We start from the raw sequence: 17500 nt of genomic DNA, 5'->3' as shown, positions 1-17500 counted from the left end.
AGGATGAATTCCACTTTAAAGAGACACGCTATAAAAATAGACCAATTTATGAAACTTCTTATCTAGATGGGAATCAAGAAAATTCGAAGTTAGAAATATTTCAAGATAAAAAGGATAAAGAGATATTCTGGTTTGAAAAACCTCTTGTTAATATTCTTTTCGACTATAAACAATGGAAGCGACCATTCCGATATATAAAAAATGATCGATTTGAAAATGCTGTAAAAAATGAAATGTCACAATATTTTTTTCATACGTGTCAAAGTGATGGAAAAGAAAGGATATCCTTTACGTATCCGCCAAGTTTATCAACTTTTTTTGAAATGATACAAAGAAAGATGTCTTTTTTTACAATAGAAAAGATTTCCTATAATGAACTGTATAATCACTGGAATTATACCAATGAACAAAAAAGGAAGAACATAAGCAACCAATTTTTAAATAGAGTCGAAATTCTAGATAATAGATTCCTTCCTCTGGATATAATCGAAAAAAGAATTAGATTGTGTAATTGTAATAATGAGACTAAACAAGAATATTTACCTAAAATATGTGATTCTTTATTTAACGGACCCTTTCGCGGACAAATCAAAAAACTATTTTTCCTCCCAATCATAAAAACTTCTCTAGCTATAAAACATTACATAGAGACAATTTGGATAAATAAGATTTATGGCATCCTTCTTACTACCAATTACACAGAATTTTACCATAAATTCAATTTATTTGATCGAAAATCATTATCAACAGAAATGAGTTATTTCTTAAACATAATTAGCAAGTTTGGAGGAAAATCAACATCAAATTTTAATTTGAAAGGACTTTATTTATTTCCGGAAAACAAAGAAGTAAGAATTAATCCAGAAGATCCAATTCAAATTTTAAAATTTTTAATCAATGCAGTTATAACTGATACTAAGGATAAAACAATTAGCAAAGAATATATTGGAATAAAAGAAATAAATAAAAAAGTTCCTCGATGGTCATATAAATTAATCGACGAATTGGAACAACAGGAAGTAGCAACTGAAGAAAGTGGGGCAGAGGATTATCAAATTCGTTCACGAAAAGCCAAACGTGTCGTAATTTTTACTAATAGTCCGGAGAATACCGATACTAATGAAAAAGAGACTGATAATTCTGATCAAGCTGAAGAGGTGGATTTGATACGTTATTCACAACAACCGGATTTTCGTCGAGATATAATAAAAGGCTCTATACGAGCTCAAAGGCGTAAAATAATTATTTTGGAACTGTTTCAAGCAAATGTGTATTCCGCCCTTTTTTTGGATAGAGTAGACAAACCTCCCCTCTTTTCTTTTGATATCCCCGATCTAATGAAAATAATTTTTATAAATTTGATTTGGAAAAAGAATAAATTCAAAATTTCGGATCATACAAAGGAAAAGACAAAAGAAAGTGCGAAAGAAGAGAAGGCCAAAAGAGAAATAGACAAAAAAGCGGAGAAAACTCGTATAGAGATAGGGGAACTTTGGGATAGCATTATATTTGCTCAAGTAATAAGAGGTTTTGCATTAGTAATCCAATCAATTCTTAGAAAATATATTATATTACCTTCATTAATAATATCTAAAAATCTTGTTCGTATACTCTTATTTCAATTTCCCGAATGGTCCGAAGATTTAAAGGATTGGACTAAAGAAATCCATATTAAATGTACCTATAATGGCGTTCAATTATCAGAAAAAGAATTTCCGAAAAACTGGTTAACAGACGGTATTCAGATAAAGATTCTATTTCCTTTTCGTCTGAAACCTTGGCGCAGATCTAAGTTACGATTCCCTAATAAAGATCCAATTCAAAAGAAAGGGAAAAAACAAAAAAATGATTTTTGTTTTTTAACAGTTTGGGGAATGGAAACTGAATTACCTTTTGGTTCTCCCCGACAACAAATCTCATTTTTTGAACCCATTTTAAAAAAATTAAAAAAAATAAAATTAAAATTGCAAAAAAAATGTTTTCTAGTTCTAAGAGTTTTAAAAGAAAGAACAAAATCTTTTCTAAATGTATTAAAAGAAACAAAAAAATGGGTCATCAAAAGCATTCTCTTTCTAAAAAAAAGAATCAAAGAACTCTCAAAAATAAACCAAATTCTATCATTTGGATTGAAAAAAATAGAAAGATATAAATTGAGTGAACCTAAAAAAGAAAAAAATTCGATAATCCATAATCAAATTATTCCCGAATCGTCTATTCAAATTCGATTTTTGGATTGTGCAACTTACTCATTGACAGAAAAAAAGATTCAAAATTTAACTAATAGAACAAACACAATCATAACTGAAATAGAAAAAATGAAAAAAGATAAGCAAATAGGGTTTCTAACTCGAGAGATAAATATTAGCCCGACCAAAATAAGTTATGAAGATAAAAGATTAGAATCACCAAAAAACATTTGGCGGATATTAAAAAGAAAAAATCTTCGATTACGGCGTAAATTACATTTTTTTTTTAAATTTTTGATTGAAAAACTATACATATATATCTTTCTATGTATCATTATTATATTTAGAATCATTGTGGAGCTTCTTCCTAAATTAAAAAAAAAAAATTTGAATAAATACATTTACAATAATGAAGCAAATCAAGAAAGAATTGATAAAACAAATCAAAGTATAATTAACTTTATTTTGACTATAAAAAAGTCACTTTGTATTATTAATAAAGATTCACATATTTTTTGGGACTTATCTTACTTGTCACAAGCATATGTATTCTACAAATTCTCACAAATCCAAGTCAGTAACTTATATAAGTTAAGATCTGTCTTTAACTATTACGGAACATCTTTCTTTCTTAAGAATGAAATAAAAGAGTATTTTGTTGGAACGCAAGGAATATTTGATTCCGAATTAAGACAACATAAAAACCTTCGAAATTCTTTAATTAATGAATGGAAAAACTGGCTAAAGGTTCATTATCAATATGATTTATCTCAGATTAGATGGTCTAGATTAATATCACAAAAATGGCGAAATAGAGTCAATCAATATCAATGTCGTATGACTAAAAATAAAGATTTAAACAAATTTGATTCATATGAAAAAAACCGATTCATTCAATATGAAAAACAAAATTATTTTGAAATAGATTCATTACTAAAAAAGAACAAAAAATTAAAAAAACAATATCAATATGATCTTTTATCGTATAAATCTATTAATTATGAAGATGAAAAAAACTCATATATTTATGGATTGCCATTACAAGTAAATAAGAACAAAAAGATTTCTTATACTTACACACCTAAACGTAAACTATTTGATATGATAGAAGGTATCCTTATCAATAATTATCGAGTAGAAAATAATAGTATAGATATAAAAAAAAGTCCGGATCGAAAATCTTTTTATTGGAAAATTATCCATTTTTGTCTTACAAAGAAGATTGATATTAAGGCTTGCGTTAATATTGATACCATCACTAAGAGGAATCAAAATACTAAGATTAGTGTTAATAATTATCAAATAATCGATAAATTTGATAAAAAAAAAAAAGGTCTTTTTTATCTCACGATTCATCAAGAAATTCACCCATTCAATCAAAAACAAAAAAAGTCTCTCGCTGATTGGATGAGAATGAATGACGAAATACTAAGTCGCCCCATATCGAATCTTGCATTTTTGTTATTCCCAGAATTTGGGATATTTTATAATACATATAAGATTAAACCCTGGGCCATACCAATCAAATTACTTCTTTTCAATTTTAATGTAAACCAAAATGTTAATAAACATAAAAGCATCACTGAAAAGAAAAAAATATCTCTTTTTTTATTTTCGAAAAAAAAAACTCTTAAGTTAGAAAATAGAAATCAAGGAGAAAAAGAATTAGTCGAAAAACCATATATTAAATCCGCTCTCTCAAACCAAAAAAAAGATGGTGAACAAAGTTCTCCGGGATCAGACATGAAAAAACGTAGAAACAAAAAGCAATACAAGACTAACATAGAAGCAGAGCTTGAGTTTTTCTTAAAAAAGTATTTGCGTTTTCAATTGAGCTGGAATGATTCTTTAAATCAAAGAATAATCAATAACATAAAAGTATATTGCCTCCTCCTTAGACTGAACAGTCCAAACGAAATTGCTATATCCGCTATTCAAAGAAAAGAAATGAATCCGCATATTCTGATGATCCAGAAGGATTTAACTCTTACAGAATTTCTAAAAAGCGGAATATTTATTATCGAACCAGTTCGTCTGTTTGTAAAAAATGATGGACAATTTTATATATATCAAACCATAGGTATTTCATTGGTTCATAAGAATAAGCACCAAATTAATCAAAGATATCTAGAAAAAAGTTATGGCTATGCTGACAAGAATAAGAAGAATTTTTATGAATCCATTGGAATACATCAAAAAATGACTGGAAATACAGACAAAAATCATTATGATTTGCTTGTTCTTGAAAATATTTTATCCCCGAAGCGTCGTAGAGAATTGAGAATTCAAATCTTTTTGAATTATAGGGATATAAACAGTATCTATAGAAATACAGTATTTTTCAATGGAAATAGGATAAAAAATTGCGTGTTGAATAAAAAAAAAAATCTTGATAACGATAAAAAGAAACTAATTAAATTAAAGTTTTTTCTTTGGTCCAATTATCGATTAGAAGATTTAGCTTGTATGAATCGCTATTGGTTTGATACCAATAATGGTAGTCGTTTTAGTATGACCAGGATTCATATGTATCCGCGATTGCAAATTTATTAATGGTACATTTTTACTATATTCTCGAGTATATGAAGACAAAGAAATAAACATACCCATTATCTTACATTTCATTCTGATACACAATACTTACTAATTTAATGAGTCATTGTATTATATTTTATATTATTAATATTAATTCGATCTAGAAATGAATCAACAAAATATTCTTATTTATTTGAAGATCTATTATTTTTTGTGAATACAGAAATAGACCATACTTTTGTATACGGTATCCGATTCGAATCCAATTAATTTTTTAAATTATATTGATTACTAAAGTAAGTAATTTTATTTGATTTTATTTGACAAAAACAAAAAATTCTTAACGAAATTAAGAGTCTTGTGTATATCAAATTCAAATGAGTGGCATTATTATTACTGATCAAGAAATATATCGATAAAAATATCTAAAAAAAAGAGAAAGGGACGATTCATTTTTATGATAAAAAATGCATTCATTTCCATTTTTTCGCAAGAAGAAAAAGAAGAAAACAGGGGATCCGTTGAATTCCAAGTATTGAGTTTCACCAATAAAATAAGAAGACTTACTTCACATTTAGAATTGCACAGAAAAGACTATTTATCTCAAAGGGGTCTACGTAAAATGCTGGGAAAACGTCAACGGTTGCTGTCTTATTTGTCAAAAAAAAATAGAGTACGTTATAAATACTTAATTAATCAATTGGGTATTCGGGAATCCAAAATTCGTTAATTTGAAAAGTCATTTTGAATTATTTGATTTATTAGATCTTGAATTTTGATGAACTTTTTTTCGTTTTGCGCAATTCATGGAAGAATGAATCGAGGAAAAACTTATGAATATACCAGCTACAAGAAAAGATCTCATGATAGTCAATATGGGTCCCCACCACCCGTCAATGCATGGTGTTCTTCGACTCATCGTTACTCTGGACAGTGAAAATGTTATTGACTGTGAACCAATATTGGGTTATTTACACAGGGGGATGGAAAAAATTGCGGAAAACCGAACAATTATACAATATCTTCCTTATGTAACTCGTTGGGATTATTTAGCTACTATGTTCACAGAAGCAATAACTGTAAATGGGCCAGAACAGTTAGGAAATATTCAAGTACCTAAAAGAGCCAGTTATATCAGAGTAATTATGTTGGAATTGAGTCGTATAGCTTCTCATCTGTTATGGCTCGGCCCGTTTATGGCAGATATTGGTGCACAAACTCCTTTCTTCTATATTTTCAGAGAAAGAGAATTTATATATGATCTATTCGAAGCTGCCACTGGTATGAGAATGATGCATAATTATTTTCGTATCGGAGGAGTAGCGGCTGATCTACCTCATGGGTGGATAGATAAATGTTTGGATTTCTGCGATTATTTTTTAACAGGAGTTACTGAATATCAAAAACTTATTACACGAAATCCTATTTTTTTAGAACGCGTTGAAGGTGTAGGCATTATTGGTAGAGACGAAGTAATAAATTGGGGTTTATCAGGACCAATGTTGCGAGCTTCCGGAATACAATGGGATCTTCGTAAAGTTGATCATTATGAGTGTTACGACGAATTGGATTGGGAAGTCCAATGGCAAAAAGAAGGGGATTCATTAGCTCGTTATTTAGTCCGAATTGGTGAAATGACAGAATCCATAAAAATTATTCAACAGGCTCTAGAAGGAATTCCGGGGGGACCCTGTGAGAATTTAGAACTTCGATACTTTGATAGAGAAAGGTATCCAGAATGGCATGATTTTGAATATCGATTCATTAGTAAAAAACCTTCTCCTATTTTTGAATTGCCGAAACAAGAACTTTATGTAAGAGTCGAAGCCCCAAAGGGTGAATTGGGAATTTTTCTGATAGGGGATCAGAGTGGTTTTCCTTGGAGATGGAAAATTCGCCCGCCGGGTCTTATCAATTTGCAAATTCTTCCTCAGTTAGTTAAAAGAATGAAATTGGCTGATATTATGACAATACTAGGTAGCATAGATATCATTATGGGAGAAGTTGATCGTTGAAATGGTAATTGATACAACGGAAATACAAGATATTAATTCTTTTTACAGAGTGGAATCTTTAAAAGGGGTCTATGGAATTATATGGGCGCTTGTCCCTATTTTGACTCTTGTATTGGGAATCACAATAGGCGTATTAGTAATTGTATGGTTAGAAAGAGAAATATCCGCAGGGCTACAACAACGTATTGGACCTGAATACGCCGGTCCTTTAGGAGTTCTTCAAGCTCTAGCAGATGGGACAAAACTACTTTTCAAAGAGAATCTTCTTCCATCTAGAGGAGATACTAGTTTATTTAGTATCGGACCATCCATAGCAGTCATATCCATTCTGCTAAGTTATTTAGTAATTCCTTTTGACTATCGTCTTGTTTTAACCGATCTCAATATCGGAGTTTTTTTATGGATTGCGGTCTCAAGTATTGCTCCCATTGGACTTCTTATGTCAGGATATGGTTCAAATAATAAATATTCCTTTTTAGGTGGTCTACGAGCTGCTGCTCAATCGATTAGTTATGAAATACCATTAACTCTATGTGTATTATCAATATCTCTACGTGCGATTCGTTGAAACATAAACTTTTCCCTATTCCTTTCTTTCTAGTCTTTATAGAAAAAGAGGGGGAATAAATTGCATACATATCTTCATTTTTTTATTTATTATTCGGGTTAATGAATTAAATTAGATAGTTATATGAGTGAAAAAAAAAACAGCTATAGCTATATAATATATATATTCGCAGTAAAATTATTGAGTCTCGCCTTCAATGTATAAGAAGAATTAAAGAGTTGAACATAAATAAACAGAAGAAGAGACCGTTTACCCCAAGATTGGTTGATTAGTTATGTCATCCTAGCTTGAAGCGGGTTCAAAAAATCAACCTATTCAGTTTTCACGAGCGTTTGTATGTATTACCCTAAAACGCGGGTTTTAGCAAAAATGAGTGGACGGTTAGAAACGCTAAAGTACGCAAAGGATTAGTAATAGAAATTGTGTAATTTATCCCAAAGGACATTTACACATTATATAACAAGAATACTAATTGGGGCTTTAAGTTAGTAGAAATGATTAAGCAGTACTCCCCACGATTCCGATCCAGAGTATACTCCTATCCACTGATTCAAATAAATGACTATCGGAAACGAAATAATCCTTTATTTTGTAAGCTCCCCCTTCTTTTTCTTAGAATCCCCCCCCTTTTTTTTTCAGAAAAGAAAGAAGAATAGGAATGAAAAAAAAATAGAAAGAATACAATTAAAAAAAAAAAAAGAGATCTTTTTTTTTCTTTCGTATCTGGATAGTCATAGAGATAGAATTAGTGTCATAATTCATCAACTAAACTAATAGAATGTCTCATTTTTTTTTTCATAATTAAAAATGACGGGTTATTGATATTTCTACAAGCAGTATCTTATTGAAGACTTAAAGTTATTACTCAACAAATAAGATTTTTAATTATTTTTAAAAAATTATTCATTAAATAAAGGATAAGATCAATTCAGACGTAGTTTTTTTTTTTTTTATTTATTATTTTATATAACAATATAACAGACAGAATTTAAGCGGTCTAATTCAGGGCCTTTGCTAAATTTGGAACCTATCTATCCTATAAATAAAATATATCAAGATAAATAATACCGACTCGGTCCTTAGATTTATTTATGCCCTAAGGGAGCCGTATGAGGTGAAAATCTCATGTACGGTTCTGTAATAGCGATGGTAACAGTGATGTTATCACCGACTATGATTATCTAACAGTTTAAGTACAGTTGATATAGTTGAGGCTCAATCAAAATATGGTTTTTGGGGGTGGAATTTGTGGCGTCAACCTATAGGGTTTATCGTTTTTCTAATTTCTTCCCTAGCAGAATGTGAGAGATTACCTTTTGATTTACCAGAAGCAGAAGAAGAATTAGTAGCAGGTTATCAAACCGAATATTCGGGCATTAAATTTGGTTTATTTTATGTTGCTTCCTATCTAAACCTATTAGTTTCTTCATTATTTGTAACAGTTCTTTACTTGGGCGGTTGGAATATCTCTATTCCGTACATATTCGTTTCTGAGCTTTTTGAAATAAATAAAGCACGCTGGGTCTTTGGAACGACAATTGGTATCTTTATTACATTAGCCAAAACTTATTTGTTCTTGTTCATTCCTATCACAACAAGATGGACTTTACCTAGGCTAAGAATAGACCAACTATTAAATTTGGGATGGAAATTTCTTTTACCTATTTCTCTTGGTAATCTATTATTAACAACTTCTTTCCAACTTCTTTCACTGTAAAGGAATACTACATTCTCTATTTGCGCCTTGTCTCAAACAAGAGAAAGAAACAAACATAAAAATATTCATAGAGATTTACGATATGTTTCCTATGGTAACTGGGGTCATGAATTATGGTCAACAAACAGTACGAGCTGCAAGGTACATTGGTCAAAGTTTCATGATTACCTTATCCCATGCAAATCGTTTACCTGTAACTATTCAATATCCTTATGAAAAATTAATCACATCAGAACGTTTCCGCGGTCGAATCCATTTTGAGTTTGATAAATGTATTGCTTGTGAAGTATGTGTTCGTGTATGCCCTATAGATCTACCTGTTATTGATTGGAAATTGGAAACTAATATTCGAAAGAAACGGTTGCTTAATTACAGTATTGATTTCGGAATCTGTATATTTTGTGGTAATTGTGTTGAGTATTGTCCAACAAATTGTTTATCAATGACTGAAGAATATGAGCTTTCTACTTATGATCGTCATGAATTGAATTATAATCAAATTGCCTTGGGTCGTTTACCAATATCAGTAATTGACGATTATACAATTCGAACAATTTTAAATTCACCTAAAAAAATAAGTAAATGAAATCAAAAAAAGTAAATCCTTTGATTAAAGATAAAGAGTAATTTCCAATTTTTAAGGTTCAGTTTTGATCGAAAGGAATTCCGTTTTTTTCGTTTAGTCACTAACTACAAATTCTAACTATTGATTGGTTGGTTCGTGCTTCAATTTGGATTGAAAATCTATGAATATATCTGTAATTTTTTCGAAATCGAAATATAGTTTTGAACCACTCTTTAACTTTAAGATAAAGAATGATATTAGTCCAAGAACTGTACCTACATCAATTCACATTTCTTAGGATTTAATTCAATTAAGAACTTTTCAGAAAAAGATTTTCCTGGTGGTTCAATAAGGTCATGAAAAAATTTCAATTTATTTATCTCTTTACATATAATGGATTTGCCCGGACCAATACATGATTTTCTTTTAGTCTTTTTGGGATCCGGTCTTATATTAGGAGGCATAGGGGTAGTATTACTTACCAACCCAATTTATTCTGCTTTTTCGTTGGGATTGGTTCTTGTTTGTATATCCTTATTGTATATTCTATCAAACTCTCATTTTGTAGCTGCCGCACAGCTCCTTATTTACGTGGGAGCTATAAATATCTTAATTATATTTGCTGTCATGTTCATGAACGATTCAGAATATTACAAAGATTTTCATCTTTGGACCGTTGGGGATGGCGTTACTTTGTTGGTTTGTACAGGTATTTTTGTTTCACTAATGACTACTATTCTGGATACGTCATGGTACGGGATTATTTGGACTACAAGATCAAACCAAATTATAGAGCAAGATTTGATAAGTAACAGTCAACAAATTGGAATTCATTTATCAACAGATTTTTTTCTTCCATTTGAACTCATTTCGATAATTCTTTTAGCTGCTTTGATAGGCGCAATTGCTGTGGCCCGCCAGTAATAAATCTTTCGAACTAGTAACCGAAATCAAAATGAAACTTTGTTCTGTGTTATCACATCCATTTCCCCTCACTTCAATCTTATTTGAAGATTGTTTATGTCTAAAATAGAGATTCTTTTTTTTGATCTATTGCCAATAGATTCCCTTATTCAGTACTTTTTTTTATTCTAGTCACTTAAACTCATTAAATTGTTTTTCATCTTGAAATGAATCAAAATTGATAAGGAGTTGGTCAATGATGCTCGAACATGTACTTGTTGTGAGTGCCTATTTATTTTCTATCGGTATCTATGGATTGATCACAAGTCGAAATATGGTTAGAGCCCTTATGTGTCTTGAACTTATACTGAATGCAGTTAATATAAATTTCGTAACATTTTCTGATTTTTTTGATAGTCGCCAATTAAAAGGAAATATTTTTTCAATTTTTGTTATAGCTATTGCAGCCGCTGAAGCAGCTATTGGACCAGCTATTGTTTCCGCAATTTATCGTAACAAAAAATCAACTCGTATAAATCAATCGAATTTGTTAAATAAGTAGTAGTGTATTAATCATAGAAATTCTAATATTTATCAAGTTAAATTAACATGGATGATACATAACGTATTGATCGTGTTTACAAAAAATGCAAGAAATCAAAGTATCTTGGACCTCTCGTATGAGTCGATCTGGAAGCAGATTGATTAGAAAAATTCTGGTAAATCATTGATTCATCTGGTGTCTAAATATATGTATAATTCATTTACAAGTTTACTAGATCGAAAATTTATGATGTTCAAAAATTTATATATCCAATGTCACATTCAGTAAAGATTTATGATACATGTATAGGGTGTACTCAATGTGTCCGAGCCTGTCCCACAGATGTATTAGAGATGATACCTTGGGACGGATGTAAAGCTAAGCAAATTGCTTCTGCTCCAAGAACAGAAGACTGTGTTGGTTGTAAGAGATGTGAATCCGCCTGTCCAACGGATTACTTGAGTGTTCGAGTTTATTTATGGCATGAAACAACTCGAAGCATGGGCCTAGCTTATTGATCCCTTTCCAAAATCCCACCTGAATATATTTGATTTTTTTTTTACCGACAAAAATCCCCCTGCTCGAAAAATCAAATATATAATTATATATTTGATTTTTCGAGCACGGACTTTTCTGGTCCAAGTGTATCTTGTTTTTACTACGAATTATTTTCCTTGGTTAACAATAGTGGTAGTTTTGCCAATATTCGCGGGTTCCTTAATTTTCTTTCTTCCTCATAGAGGAAATAAGATGATTAGGTGGTACACTATATTTATATGCACCGTAGAACTCCTTCTAATAACTTGTGCATTCTATTATCATTTCCAATTGGACGATCCATTAATGCAACTGACGGAGGATTATAAATGGATCAATCTTTTTGATTTTTACTGGAGATTGGGAATAGATGGACTTTCTATAGGACCTATTTTGCTGACAGGATTTATCACCACTTTAGCTACTTCAGCGGCTCGGCCGGTTACTCGAGATTCCCGATTATTCCATTTCCTGATGTTAGCAATGTATAGTGGTCAAATAGGATCATTTTCTTCTCGAGACCTTTTACTTTTTTTCATCATGTGGGAGTTAGAATTAATTCCGGTTTATCTACTTCTATCCGTGTGGGGGGGAAAAAAACGTTTATATTCAGCTACAAAGTTTATTTTGTACACTGCAGGAAGTTCCGTTTTTTTATTAATGGGAGTTCTGGGTATCGGTTTATATGGTTCCAATGAACCAACATTCAATTTTGAAATATCAGCTAATCAATCTTATCCAGTAGTACTGGAAATAATATTCTATATTGGATTTCTTATTGCTTTTGCTGTCAAATCACCGATTATACCTTTACATACATGGTTACCAGACACCCATGGAGAGGCACATTATAGTACTTGTATGCTTCTAGCCGGAATATTATTAAAAATGGGAGCCTATGGATTGGTTCGGATCAATATGGAATTATTGTCCCGCGCTCATTCTATATTTGCTCCCTGGTTGATGATAGTAGGCACACTTCAAATAATCTATGCAGCTTCAGCATCTCCCGGTCAACGTAATTTAAAAAAAAGAATAGCCTATTCCTCCGTATCTCATATGGGTTTCATAATTATAGGAATTGGCTCTATAAGTGATATGGGCCTCAATGGAGCCATTTTACAAATAATATCTCATGGCTTTATTGGCGCTGCACTCTTTTTCTTGGCGGGAACGAGTTTTGATAGAATACGTCTTGTTTCTCTCGACGAAATGGGCGGAATGGCGATCCCAGTTCCAAAAATATTCACGACTTTCAGTATCTTATCGATGGCTTCCCTTGCATTACCGGGGATGAGTGGCTTTGTTGCAGAATTAATAGTATTTTTTGGACTAATTACCAGCCAAAATCTTTTTTTAATAACAAAAATACTAATTACATTTGTAATGGCAATTGGAATGATATTAACTCCTATTTATTCATTATCTATGTTACGCCAAATGTTCTATGGATACAAGTTTTTTAATGCTCCAAACTCTTATTTTTTTGATTCTGGACCGAGAGAGTTATTTGTTTCGATCTCTATCCTTTTACCTGTAATAGGTATTGGTATTTATCCGGATTTCGTTTTCTCACTATCCGTTGACAAGGTCGAAGATATTATATCTAATTATTTTTATAGATAATTATAGTAATTATAGATAATTATTAAAAAAATTAATAAAATAAAAAATCAAACATCAATCTTATACTATAATAAGAATAAGATGTTTAAAAAATTCGTTGTACAATTACAAAAAACAAATATTTTTTCTTCTCTTAAGTTTATTTTTAACTTATTTAACTTAAACTTAAGTTAAAAATAAAAATGAATTATACTTTTAACCAGATATGTTTGGCCTTTGTAAGAACCTTTTGAATCAAACTAGTGATTCAAAAGGTTCTCGATGGCTTACACGACGTTTTCTTATATATATGCTGTCCCATGTTTATTTGTGTTCATTAGGTTCTTTCTTCAGTTAGATGTTAGGGTAAATGAACCATAACTATGTAGCCCTATTCCTAATAGATTGACCCCAAAATAGCATATCCAAATTATAAGAAATCCCATAGAGGCTACAATTGCAGAATTTACAACCTCAAAATCTTTATTTGTTCGAATATGTAAATAAATCGCGAATACGGTCCAAGTAATAAATGCCCAAGTTTCTTTCGGATCCCAATTCCAATATGAGCCCCATGCCTCATTTGCCCATACTGCTCCCGAAAGAATACCTATGGTTAAAAAGATAAAACCTATACCAATAATACGATAACTCCAATGATCCAATTGTTGAATCAATTGAGACCTATAATAATTCCTAGAAGAAATTAAGGAAGTGTTCCATAAAACATTGTTTCTTTCGTTCATGTATTGGATCTCATCAAAACAAAACGACTCATTATTGCTTTTCTCAAAAATACTTATGACTTTGCGAGATGTAATGACTATAAGAGCTACTGATAATAATGATCCACATAAAAGAGATGCATAGCCCAATACCATCATACTTACATGCATCATTAACCAATGAGATTGGAGAGCGGGTACTAATAGTACGGATTGATGCATTTCGGTTAAAAAACCAGAAGTAGCAAAGCCTTGGGTAAAAATAACACTTGGCGCGGTTATTGCGCTTAAAGGGTTTTTTTTTTTTTTTAAATACGGAACCATATGAATAATGGACAAACTCCATGAAAGAAAAATTAATGATTCGTATAAATCACTTAAAGGTAAATGCCTTGAATAAATCCAACGAGTAACTAATAATCCTGTTATACAGACAAAAGTGGTTTTTATGCCTTTTTCTGATGAATCATATAGTTCTGCGCTTTCATTAACTAATAAGATTATCAAACGAATTGAAATTATAATTGAAACAACCGAAAAGGATATATGAGTTAATATATGCTCTAAAATGGAAAATATCATAAAAAATTATAAAAAAAGAGGAGAATCTCCCAATTATAGAAATGGAAATCGGGAATTGAATTCATTATAGGACTTACTCTTTTATAAGATGCCATGCCGCCACTCGGACTCGAACCGAGATGCTCTAGCACTGCTTCCTAAGAGCAGCGTGTCTACCGATTTCACCATAGCGGCTTTTCGAAATCATAATAACCTATTTTTATTCAATTGTCGAGGTTAAAGTACTCAATCATTCAATATTTTTGAGTTTTATTTTATAAGAAACATTGAAATTCATGAATAAAGAAATTGATGAATCAAAACTCGTTTAAAAAATAGTGATTTGAACCTAGTTACAATAATAATCCTTATTTTTTATTATTTTATTTAATATTTAGATTTATAGTGTCTATTTTATTTAACGTAACATTAACAATGGAGTTCTTTTAGTTTATACTCTCCTAAAATGGAACTTTTCTAACTACATAGTTTTTACCGCAATTCAATGTTCTTTTTTTCTTTTTATTATTTTTTTTATGACCAAAATTTATACATTTCTCGTATAAAATATCCATTGATAAAAGCTTCTTGTCGCATTTAGGTGGATATTTTATACGAGGGATATAAGGGATATATAAGGATAAGGATTATATATATTGATAATGATTTTTTAAAATGAGTGTTCCGAAGATTCCAAAACAAGTTTTAAACTTAAAAAATTAGTTTCAACGGATCATTAATTTGGATTAAAGATCTTATATTATCTTATGTTTGCTCTTTTCGAATAAATATTTGTTCTTTCCTATTTGAAAATCATTTCTATATATAGATATAATAATTTAATAGATATAATAATTTATATATAAAAAGATTATTCTATATAAATTATTATAAATTCTAAACGAAATTCAAAACTAGACTCTTTTTAGAGTCAGAGATAGATCCAGATTATTCCAATGTTTAATTATTTATTTCTTGTTATCCAAAAAAACTTTTTGAATTCCCTGTAGAAAGAGATTTCGCTAATGAAAAAACTTTTAATGCTACCCAATACCCCTTCCTTTTCCAAATATTATTACGAATTCGTTTTTTTGATATGGAAGTACGTTTTTTTGGAACTGCCATTAAAAAATTATGATAGGGTATTCAGTTCTATAGTTGGATGTGAAAGACATCTATTGTTCAAAACCAATTGTTTTTTACTATATAATATATAATTCTCTATAATATATAATTCTCTCTTTATTGTCTAAATTCGACTCTTTTCATAAAAAATATAAAAATATAAACCAAAGCGGTTGTGTCTTTATGTTGTTTATTTTCGTCATGCTATATTTATACATGTAATAAAATACATCAAAAAGTTTAAGAAATAAGAAACCAACCTTTTATTTTTGAATTTAATAAAAAAACGTTAATAATCTTTTTTTTATATTAATTGCTTAATTGGTCAAGCTCAAAAAAAGAGTGCACCTAATGAAAATTGTAAAATTAAAATGAGACTAGTAGTTAATCTGTTAAAGTATACATCATTTTTTATATTTTTATATAAAATAAAAAATAAGTCCTTTTATTTTTGTAATTCCTTCACTCAATTAAAAAACTTCATTGGTTAATGATTCTGAATAAACGAACTAAAAAAAAAAAGAACTCTTTTTTTTTCTGGGGTTAAGTTATGGACTGTGTCTGTCTTTTATGAATTCTATTAAAATAACATATTCTTTTTGGTGTAATTATTTGTCCTTACTCTCTCTAGAGATTCAAATATTGTATTATGTAAATTGTAATAAGAATTGAGATTTTTATTTTTTTTTTTGTAGTTTCATAAAATCTTACTTAAAAAAGATAAGTATTTATTTTTCAATGGTAACTTGGTCATCTCATTTGACCAATTCTAACTTCTTGATTTGAAATATCTTTTTTGTTTGAAGTATTTGGAAAAGATTTAGAATAATTAAGAATAAAAGATATTTATTTTAGTTTTACATATCTTATCTTAATTTTTTTTATTAACTGACTCCTTTCAAAAAAAATAAGAGCTGATGAATCAGAAACAGTTAACTAAGAATAAAAGATTTTTATTTGTTTTTATGGAATATACATACCAATATTCATGGATCATACCTTTCATTCCAGTTATAATTCCTATGTTAATAGGGGTGGGACTTCTCCTTTTTCCGAAGGCAACAAAAGATCTTCGCCGCATGTGGGCTTTTCCTAGTGTTTTATTGTTAAGTATAGTTATGATTTTTTCAGCCAATCTGTCTATTCAGCAAATAAATAACAGTTATATCTATCAATATGTATGGTCTTGGACCATCAATAATGACTTTTCTTTAGAGTTCAGCTACTTGATCGATCCACTTACTTCTATTATGTTAATCTTAATTACTACTGTTGGAATTATGGTTCTTATTTATAGTGACAATTATATGTCTCATGATCAAGGATATTTGAGATTTTTTGCTTATATGAGTTTTTTCAATACTTCAATGTTGGGATTAGTGACTAGTTCTAATTTGATACAAATTTATATTTTTTGGGAATTAGTTGGAGTGTGTTCTTATCTATTAATAGGTTTTTGGTTCACACGAACGATTGCCGCGAATGCTTGTCAAAAAGCGTTTGTAACTAATCGTGTAGGGGATTTTGGTTTATTATTAGGAATCTTAGGTCTTTATTGGATAACGGGCAGTTTCGAATTTCGGGATTTGTTTGAAATATTCAATAGTTTGATTTATAATAATGAAGTTCATTTTTTATTTGTTACTTTGTGTGCCTTCTTATTATTTTCTGGTGCAATTGCTAAATCCGCTCAATTCCCCCTTCACATATGGTTACCTGACGCTATGGAAGGACCTACTCCTATTTCAGCTCTTATACATGCTGCTACTATGGTAGCAGCAGGAATTTTTCTTGTCGCTCGGCTTCTTCCTCTTTTCATGGTTATACCTTACATAATGAATATAATCGCTTTAATAGGTATAATAACATTACTATTAGGAGCTACTTTAGCTCTTGCTCAAAAAGATATTAAGA

General features: G+C 30.1%; 12 protein-coding genes and 1 non-coding gene across 13 annotated transcripts in view; 10 read left to right on the top strand and 3 right to left on the bottom strand. All coding sequences in view use genetic code 11, as the record gives it.

The window, feature by feature from the left end:
- The window catches only part of ycf1, a 5658-nt gene extending 919 nt beyond the window's left edge, over positions 1–4739 (top strand). Inside the window, exon 1 of the mRNA in view lies at positions 1–4739. This exon is cut by the window's left edge and continues 919 nt beyond it. Coding sequence (YP_009574705.1; Ycf1) covers positions 1–4739 — 4739 coding nt within the window.
- A 439-nt stretch (positions 4740–5178) lies between these two features.
- Positions 5179–5451, top strand: rps15. Its single transcript has one exon. A coding sequence (YP_009574704.1; ribosomal protein S15) covers positions 5179–5451, from the start codon at positions 5179–5181 to the stop codon at positions 5449–5451; it is 273 nt and encodes a 90-aa protein.
- Positions 5452–5554: 103 nt separating this feature from the next.
- Positions 5555–6736, top strand: ndhH. The gene has a single exon. A coding sequence (YP_009574703.1; NADH dehydrogenase subunit 7) covers positions 5555–6736, from the start codon at positions 5555–5557 to the stop codon at positions 6734–6736; it is 1182 nt and encodes a 393-aa protein.
- A 1-nt stretch (position 6737) lies between these two features.
- Positions 6738–9021, top strand: ndhA. Its single transcript has 2 exons — positions 6738–7292; positions 8485–9021. A coding sequence (YP_009574702.1; NADH dehydrogenase subunit 1) covers positions 6738–7292; positions 8485–9021, from the start codon at positions 6738–6740 to the stop codon at positions 9019–9021; joined, it is 1092 nt and encodes a 363-aa protein.
- An 82-nt stretch (positions 9022–9103) lies between these two features.
- Positions 9104–9607, top strand: ndhI. Its single transcript has one exon. A coding sequence (YP_009574701.1; NADH dehydrogenase subunit I) covers positions 9104–9607, from the start codon at positions 9104–9106 to the stop codon at positions 9605–9607; it is 504 nt and encodes a 167-aa protein.
- Positions 9608–9979: 372 nt separating this feature from the next.
- Positions 9980–10510, top strand: ndhG. The gene has a single exon. A coding sequence (YP_009574700.1; NADH dehydrogenase subunit 6) covers positions 9980–10510, from the start codon at positions 9980–9982 to the stop codon at positions 10508–10510; it is 531 nt and encodes a 176-aa protein.
- Positions 10511–10745: 235 nt separating this feature from the next.
- On the top strand, positions 10746–11051 carry ndhE. Its single transcript has one exon. A coding sequence (YP_009574699.1; NADH dehydrogenase subunit 4L) covers positions 10746–11051, from the start codon at positions 10746–10748 to the stop codon at positions 11049–11051; it is 306 nt and encodes a 101-aa protein.
- Positions 11052–11305: 254 nt separating this feature from the next.
- psaC lies at positions 11306–11551 on the top strand. Its single transcript has one exon. A coding sequence (YP_009574698.1; photosystem I subunit VII) covers positions 11306–11551, from the start codon at positions 11306–11308 to the stop codon at positions 11549–11551; it is 246 nt and encodes an 81-aa protein.
- Positions 11552–11693: 142 nt separating this feature from the next.
- Positions 11694–13196, top strand: ndhD. Its single transcript has one exon. Coding sequence (YP_009574697.1; NADH dehydrogenase subunit 4) is annotated over positions 11694–13196 (1503 nt in total).
- Positions 13197–13525: 329 nt separating this feature from the next.
- On the bottom strand, positions 13526–14482 carry ccsA. The gene has a single exon. A coding sequence (YP_009574696.1; cytochrome c biogenesis protein) covers positions 13526–14482, from the start codon at positions 14480–14482 to the stop codon at positions 13526–13528; it is 957 nt and encodes a 318-aa protein.
- Positions 14483–14576: 94 nt separating this feature from the next.
- Positions 14577–14656, bottom strand: trnL-TAG. The gene has a single exon. It is a non-coding gene; the product is annotated as a tRNA-Leu (tRNA).
- Positions 14657–15439: 783 nt separating this feature from the next.
- On the bottom strand, positions 15440–15586 carry rpl32. Its single transcript has one exon. A coding sequence (YP_009574695.1; product ribosomal protein L32) covers positions 15440–15586, from the start codon at positions 15584–15586 to the stop codon at positions 15440–15442; it is 147 nt and encodes a 48-aa protein.
- A 965-nt stretch (positions 15587–16551) lies between these two features.
- ndhF overlaps positions 16552–17500 on the top strand; it is a 2226-nt gene continuing 1277 nt past the window's right edge. The window contains exon 1 of the mRNA in view: positions 16552–17500. This exon is cut by the window's right edge and continues 1277 nt beyond it. Coding sequence (YP_009574694.1; NADH dehydrogenase subunit 5) covers positions 16552–17500 — 949 coding nt within the window.

Source organism: Carya illinoinensis, chloroplast (genome assembly GCF_018687715.1).
Source record: "Carya illinoinensis chloroplast, complete genome".
In the NCBI taxonomy this organism is placed as follows: domain Eukaryota; kingdom Viridiplantae; phylum Streptophyta; class Magnoliopsida; order Fagales; family Juglandaceae; genus Carya; species Carya illinoinensis.
The sequence above is the reverse complement of the archived record's forward strand: the minus strand, read 5'-3'. Positions and strand labels throughout refer to the sequence as shown.